The sequence below is a fragment of the Condylura cristata genome, unplaced genomic scaffold, assembly GCF_000260355.1.
Source record: "Condylura cristata isolate star-nosed mole 26May11 unplaced genomic scaffold, ConCri1.0 scaffold00023, whole genome shotgun sequence".
In the NCBI taxonomy this organism is placed as follows: Eukaryota; Metazoa; Chordata; class Mammalia; order Eulipotyphla; family Talpidae; genus Condylura; species Condylura cristata.
Window position 1 is genome coordinate 6,569,768 of NW_004567124.1, and position 7,708 is coordinate 6,577,475.

The following is a 7,708-nucleotide window of genomic DNA, read 5'->3' on the forward strand; positions in this document are numbered from 1 at the left end:
ATCTAGTTTCATTTTTTTGCATGTAGCTTCCCAGTTTTCCCAGCACCACTTGCTGAACAAATTTTCTTTGTTCCATTGTATCTTCTTTGCTCCTTTGTGTTGACAATATTTTTATCTGTCAAACAGAAAGGTTCCCAGAATACCAGAAATGTTGTCAGATCAGCACCTCAGTAGAGGGAACAAGTGGCTAACATAGATAATTCGAGGGCTTCAGAATCTTGGGAATCAAAAGGTTAAAGCCTCCAGCTGTTAACTCACAGAAATCAGGATTTACTAAGAACTGCATTTGACTAACTCTTTAAAAGCAGGTCTAGTCCCCATCTGATTCACTCATGGAAGATAGTGTCTCTGAGTAAGCACCCTCCCCCATTTGATTTACTCCGAGACAAGGTATGTCTTAACAACTGTATATTATATTTTAGTTTTTCTAGATAACCAGATTCCAACCACCCCTAATTAGTTGGAGCCATCTGACAATGTGTAAAAAAAGATGGAGCATGCCCAGTGATTTTCTGACCCTAAATTCACAGCAACTTCCTTATAACACTAAAATCTACACCTAGAGGAGGAGTAGGGCCACCGTAGTCTGCACATGAGACATGTGGAAGCATGACCCCATCTGAGCATGCTTAGATGACCAGATGGTGATCGCAAGTACCCAATCAATATTCAAATATCCAGTCACCAAGAGCTTATTTCTCTCCTTTCTGCCCCTTAACTCCTTAAAAGGCAGTCCTAGGGGGACTGAGGAGGCAGCCTATAAATCAATTACTTTCCTTGTCTCTGGTATCTGCGGATAATAAATTTCTCTTTCTCTAACATGACTTGGATTGGTTTATGTGGGCACATGTAAGCCATAAGCCAGTTGAACTTGTGTATTTTGTGTTTCATATATCCTTAATTGTAAGCTGATATAGAGAAAAAGAATTAACTTTTTACCTGGTTAATGAAAAATGCTTAATAAACTAATTTGTAGACTTTCTGGTTTCTAGTAGTCCCTTTGTCTCCTATTCTGTTAGCCAAATGCATCACATGTTAGGAAAATGTATGTTTTTCATAGGTGACTGATTACAGAGGGCTTTTTTTTTTAATATCGGTTTACAACACTTTATATAATTTAAGAGGCTAGCTTCACACCTCTTCAGATGTATGTTACCATATCAGACCTCCTACCAAAGTATCCACAGACCACCATGCTCACAGAGGGCTACTTCTGTTGGATTAAGCATGAAAAAGGAATAATTGACAATACCATATCTAGACTCCCACACAATAACATCATAATAATAAGGGCAAAGAAAGTGATCAGAAATCCAGATTTCTGCTTTTAGCATTGGTACCTGAGTAATTTGGTAAAAGCAGTGAACAGTGTCTAAACACAAAGTGGCCATTTGCATTTCACTGGTATAAACTTGTAATCAACATGTAAAGCAAAGTTAAAAATTACTTAACCACCGACATAATCATAGGGGTTTCAAATTTTTAAAAAACTCTTATTTATGGGTGAAACTAATAGAGATACCTTTTGGTTTAATGTATTGGATTTTTTCATTTTTATAGAGAGAAGACTCAAAGTCTAAAGTTCATTATCACAGCCACAGTTGTATAATCACTACTATTTAGTCAGTTTAGTGAAACTGATTATTGTTGTTGTTAAATATTTACAAGGGTAAATATTAATTTTAATTTATCGGTTTTAAAAAATAATGTATCCTCATGTCTAGGAGCATATGTTTTACAATTTAGTCAAATCTGGATTTGAATCCCAGTTATTTCACATAAGGAGTGGGTAACTTTGGGCTGGGTAATTAATCTGAGTATCAGATTTTTCTCAACCTATTTAGATGTTGAAATGCTTATGGTGGATAATGTAAGTACCTAATATAGTATTTGTCAAGCAGCAGGCACACAGTGGGTACTTGCTCTTATCATTTTCATTACCAGTTTTTTAAAGGTTTAATACAACTTACATTTGCACCTTGTCTTGTTTTGCAGAAAGCACGTCAGAGCTACTCTTAATACCATCTTTTGAGGATATAAATGAAACAGGGGACATTCAAAATAGATGCTTAAGGAAAAGGCATAAAAGTGACAGTGAACCGAATTTGCAACCACAAATGACCTGGGGAAATAGAAACCGCAATCTTAGTGGCGGAGTAGTGATGGGACTTATGCTGAATAGAATTAACCACGAAGCAAACCCTGGGGAGATGGTAGAAAAATTAGGAGCTGATGCAAAAATTCTTTCAAATGTGATCACAAGAAACACAAGGCCAAGTAGTCTTGATATTGGAAAACCACCTTTAAGATCAAAAAGAGATAGCCTGGAAAAGGAATCTAGTGACGATGACACACCTTTTGATGGCTCAAACTGTTTGGCAGACAAGGTGGATTCTCCTGTTATTTTTGACTTAGAAGACTTAGATAATGAAACAGATGGACCAAAAGTGGGATATGCTGCTACACAAAATTCCAAAAGGATTCAGCGTGTGAATAGCAGCTTTTCAGTAAAACCTTTTGAAAAAACTGATGTTGCAACAGGATTTGATCCCCTCTCTCTTTTGGTTGCCGAGACTGAACAGCAGCAAAAAGAGGAGGAGGAAGAAGATGAAGATGATAACAAAAGCATTTCAACGCCATCTGCTAGGCGGGATTTAGCTGAAGAAATTGTGATGTATATGAATAACATGAGCAGTCCTTTGACAAGTCGCACACCAAGTGTTGATTTACAGCGGGCATGTGATGATAAATTGGTCAATAAGAAAAGTCCACCGTTGGTCAAGGCATGCAGAAGGTCTAGCCTACCTCCTAATTCTCCTAGACCAGCAAGACTTACCAAATCTAAAAGCTATACAAAAAGTGAGGACCGACCCAGGGATAGACTTTGGTCTTCTCCAGCATTCTCACCTACTTGCCCATTTAGGGAAGAATCTCAAAATGCACTAACCCATTCATCACCTTCATTTAACTTAGATACACTACTCGTACCTAAACTAGATGTTCTAAGGAACAGTATGTTCACTGCTGGGAAAGGAGTTGCAGAAAAAGCAAGCAAATGGTATTCGAGATTCACCATGTATACTACATCATCTAAGGTAATTTTCTTTCGTATTTTATACTTTTTCTTTCACTCTCCTCTACCACCAAAGTCTCTTAACATGCAGGGCTATCTGTTTTTACCATTCTCCTTAAACCCCAGGTTTGTAAGTCTCAAAGTTGAATAATAACTTCAAAAGAAAAAGAATTCACTAAAATTATGTTATCATTCCATTTATAGAAGGGGTTAGAATCAGTGTTATATGAAAATGCTTGTAGAGCTTCATTATTTCCTTCAAAATGCATGGGGTTTTTGTTTGTTTATTTCATTTTTGTTTTCCAGAAACCGTGTAGCATGATTTCCAAGGCACAGGGTCTCTCTTTCTGGTTAGGATGATTTAGCTTCAAATAGATCTATACACCTCCCAAAAACAAAAGCTAAAGGAGTATATAAGACATCCGTTTAAAGTCATGAGAGACCGAAAGACAATACAAAGGGAAAAGATTCTAGAAAGATAATTGAAGTTCAGTAGCTACTTTTCACAAAGGCAGTTATTCTGAGCACATGGCAGGAGGTTGCAGATCTAGGCTTTACCTTACCAGAGACATAGAGAGGTGAGGGGACTATAAGAACTTTTGGGATTTGTACAGCTGAAGAGACAAAGATACTTGAAGGTCCTCAAAAACACCTGTTTTCCCTTATATACGCAAGTTTTGTCCTTCAAGAAATTTTCCAAATACTGGTAACTGTAAATCAGGAAGCTAAAAAAGTAGGGCAGAAATCTCTGACAAATAAGAGGCCTCACCTGTTCTGTGGTGGAATAACTAAAGTTTATGAACTGCTGGAAGAAGAGAGGGAGAAGAAGGGAGAGCCACTGCAATCTGGCCCTTAATCACAAGTCCTGCAGTGTATCTCTTAGGAGCACTGGCAAACCAAAGGTAGACCAAACTGCAATTTAAGATTAACTTAGGTCTCTCTGTGTTTAATTACAATAATCCACCTTTATCTCACAAAGAATGCCCCTCTCTGGGGAAAAAGAACATTATCTGGAGCCTATACATGTGTGTGTGTGTGTGTGTGTGTGTGTGTGTGTGTGTATCTCATTCAGGTAAAAATAGCTATGCCAAGAGATAGGAACATAACTAAAAAACAAGAAAGGTACATGTTGTTGACAGGCCTTCAGGTGATCTAAATATTTAGAATATTGAGGCACTTTGAAGTAAGTATAATATGTTCAAGAAAATAGAGGAAAAAGTGAAAAAGAAAAACTGCAACAGTGGAAAAATTCACCAAGTAATTACCTACTGAAAAAAGTATAAATCATAAAAAGGAAAAAAATTAAAAATACAGTGGTTTTAATAATAGACAAAACAGGGCCCTCCCTGGTGGCGCAGCGGGTTAAAGCACAGCACTAAGAAGCTTAAGCCACTTCCTCATGAGTTCGATTCCCGCCTGCCCCGGGAGGTGACCACATGGCGTGGCAGACCTCTCCTGACCCGCACGCTGCTCCCCTCAGCAGTGTACTTCTTCGATCTTCCTATTCTGCTCCCCACTCTGTCTCTGGTGAATCCTCTCACCCATCGCATCTCTGGCCTATACCCCAGTTCTATATGAATAAATAAATCTTTAAAAAATGCTAGTAACCAAGAATTTTCCAAAAGTGACTCAGAATGTCAACTCACATATTTAATATCAAGTAGAATAATTACAAAGAAAGCTGTACTTAGGTATGTGATAATGAAATAGTAAAGGTTAAAACTCAAAGAGTAACTCCTAAAAGAAGTGAGAGATAAAGAAATTTATTACGTTTAAAGGAGCGACAGTAAGAAACAGTTGTCTTATAGACAGAAATTATGTCAGAAGGCATTGGATATACATTTAAACTGCTGAAACAAAATGACCAAATAATTTTTTTTATACTTAGCAAAAATTCACTTTAAAAATTAGGATGAGAGTTCTAATTCCACTGTGGTCACATAAGGGTAGTTCTGTCTATACTTCCCAATGAGTACAACTAAAAACTCCAGATAACATATGAAAAACAACTAAGATTTTAGACAGTAAGAGTAGGCAGATTTAGGGACCCACACAGTGATAAACTTACCATTTTATTTTCTCATAGATCTTTACTCCAAAAGTAATGGGACATGGCAAGCTTAGCAGCCTAAATTTTAAGGCCAATCCCATTTCTCCTGGGCAGAGGAAGTAGAAAAAGGAAATACTTTAAAGAGTTTGGGGATATCAATGAAGGTGATTCCCTAATTTTTTGAAGGAGCCCACATAAGTTTCAGCCTAACCTTTGATACCCATGCATGGACTAGATGCACATCAGCATAGATAGTATTAGAGGACTGAGTTGAGTATTAAATCACCATCTACAAAAATTGAAACAAATTATAATATGAATATCACTCAGTTGATTGTCTACTAAAACAAAAACACCACTGTTCTCCAAGAGGTTATACTAATATCTTGGTTATATCAGTCACATAGTACATAACATTCACAAAATCCAAATTTAAATCCAGAATTACTTGACATATAAATAACCCAAAAAATGCAACCAGTTCTCAAGGGAAAAACTGAGATGACTCATTGAAATTATCAGACAGAAACTTAAGCATCCTAAGTTTAGGTTCCTGAGATAAAGAAAAACACAAACTAAAAGGAATTTTTAGCAAAAAGTAAATTATTTAAAAAAACAAATTTTATTACTAAAAAATACATTCTGAAATAAGCTCATTTGCTGGTTTCAGTAGCAGAGTGGCAATCATGAAGTCAATGAATTTAAAGATCAGTAATGGAAAAATAATGAAGGAGAAAGAAAAAACTTCATTAAAATGAGCAAAGACTCAGGGACTTCTGGCACAATATCAGGAGGTATAACAAAATTGACTTCCAGAAGTACAAGAAAAAAAGGTTATGATAAAAAAAGTATTTGAAGAAATAAAAGCTGAAAATCCCAAATTGGTAGGTTTAGATTTATAAATTTAAGAGACGCAGTAAACGTAAAGAGGATAAACTCAAAACTATACCTACCCACACATACATCAAACTACTAAAAAGCAAAGATATTATCTGATAATAAAATGACTAATGAATAAACAACATCTTTAAAAACTGTTAAAATGAAAAATGACATATTACCTAGAGAGAAATAGGGAGTACAGAGAATAACCAGGTATTTTTTCACTTATTCTGTGAGGAGAACAACACCTTTAATGTATTGAAAGAAAAGAGCTGTCAGCCCAGAATCTATATCCAGTGAAAATAATCTTAAGGGGTAAAAGTAAAATAAAGGCTTTCAGATAAAAGAAAAAAAAATTCATGGCTAGCAGACTCACTCTATAAGATACACTAAAGGAAATATTTTAGGCTGAAGAACAATGATAAAGAAATCTGATACCTTCAAGAATGAAAGAATTAAATAGCTGGCTAATATTTTAAAAAGTACATTTTTAAACCTCTTAAATTACTTCTAATTGCCCCCAAACAAAAGTTTGCATACAACAGTGGAACATTATTTTCAGTATTATATAGATTCTTATTATGGTGAGGAGACCCACGCCACTGCTGTTCATAGTGTTATTATATGTGAAGTGGTACAATACCAACTTTGACTGGAAGTGATTAGATATGTATTTTGTAAGCCCTAGAGCCCCCCACTTAAAAGTACTAGATGTAACCAAAAGGCCAATAAAATAATTCAGATACTAAAATAACTCAATACATCTGCCTGACTTTAAAAAAATAAATTTTACTATCTGTGAATTTTTTCTTCATACAAAAATTTATATTTACCATATTTTCTTATCTATGTTGGTATAAGCAGGAAAAAATAACTTATACTTCGGTGTTCTCAGAAATGAAGACTAGAAATATATGTCTTTAATACCTGGAATATAGTGGGAAAGAACAAAACGTAAACATAAATTTTTTTTAAAAGAATAACATGCAATTCTATGGTTTCATCCTGGAATCCTGGAATTTGCAGGGAGGGAAATTAAAAATATTTACAGTTAGCAACATTATCTTATTAATTAGTTATTTACTTTGATCTAACTTTACAAAAGCTATCTCAAAAGTTGATCTACAAAATGTTTGTACAAATTAGTATGCCCTCATAAAATTAGTTGGTTTTTCCCTCTGCAATGTTGAATGTTAGTTATTTGGTCTGAGTGGTTAGGTATTTCCTCTACCTTAGATTTTTTTAAATTAACTTTAAATATGAAGGGAATTAAGTTTATACTTATGTCCTTAGGATCAAAGTTCTGATCGTACCAGTCTTTCTTCAGTGGGAGCCCAGGACTCTGAATCTACCTCTTTAACAGATGAAGATATCTGTCATGAGTTGGAAGGAGCTGCTTCTTCCCAGGAGAGCAATGCCACTTCAGGAGCTAAGGGAGCTGACTTCAGCAGAACAAGCCTAGAAAGTTCTGCCTCTTTAGAAGGTTTGTGCAAACAGTTCTGCCATACTGCCTGTGATTTGTGGTACCTTTATTTATTTTCCCTTTTATTTTAATTTTGTAGAAGTTTTGTATGACTCCAGAGTCAAAGCATTAAGAACCAAGATACTTTCAGAGAGGTCTTACTTCTAGTCCCAACCCTCATCTTGTTTTCTCCCTATCCTAGGGTAACCATTTTTACTCCATTGTTGCTTTTTTTTTTTTT

At 35.5% G+C, this 7,708-nt stretch overlaps 1 protein-coding gene across 5 annotated transcripts in view; it reads left to right on the forward strand.

Annotated features, from left to right (window-relative positions):
- DENND4A (DENN/MADD domain containing 4A) overlaps positions 1 to 7,708 on the forward strand; it is a 99,301-nt gene that overhangs the window by 75,033 nt on the left and 16,560 nt on the right. For all 5 annotated transcript variants that reach the window (XM_012728671.1, XM_012728673.1, XM_012728674.1 and 2 more), the window contains 2 exons: positions 1,996 to 3,095; positions 7,299 to 7,488. In XM_012728671.1, the coding sequence (XP_012584125.1) occupies positions 1,996 to 3,095; positions 7,299 to 7,488 (1,290 nt within the window). The remainder of the gene's footprint in view (positions 1 to 1,995; positions 3,096 to 7,298; positions 7,489 to 7,708) is intronic.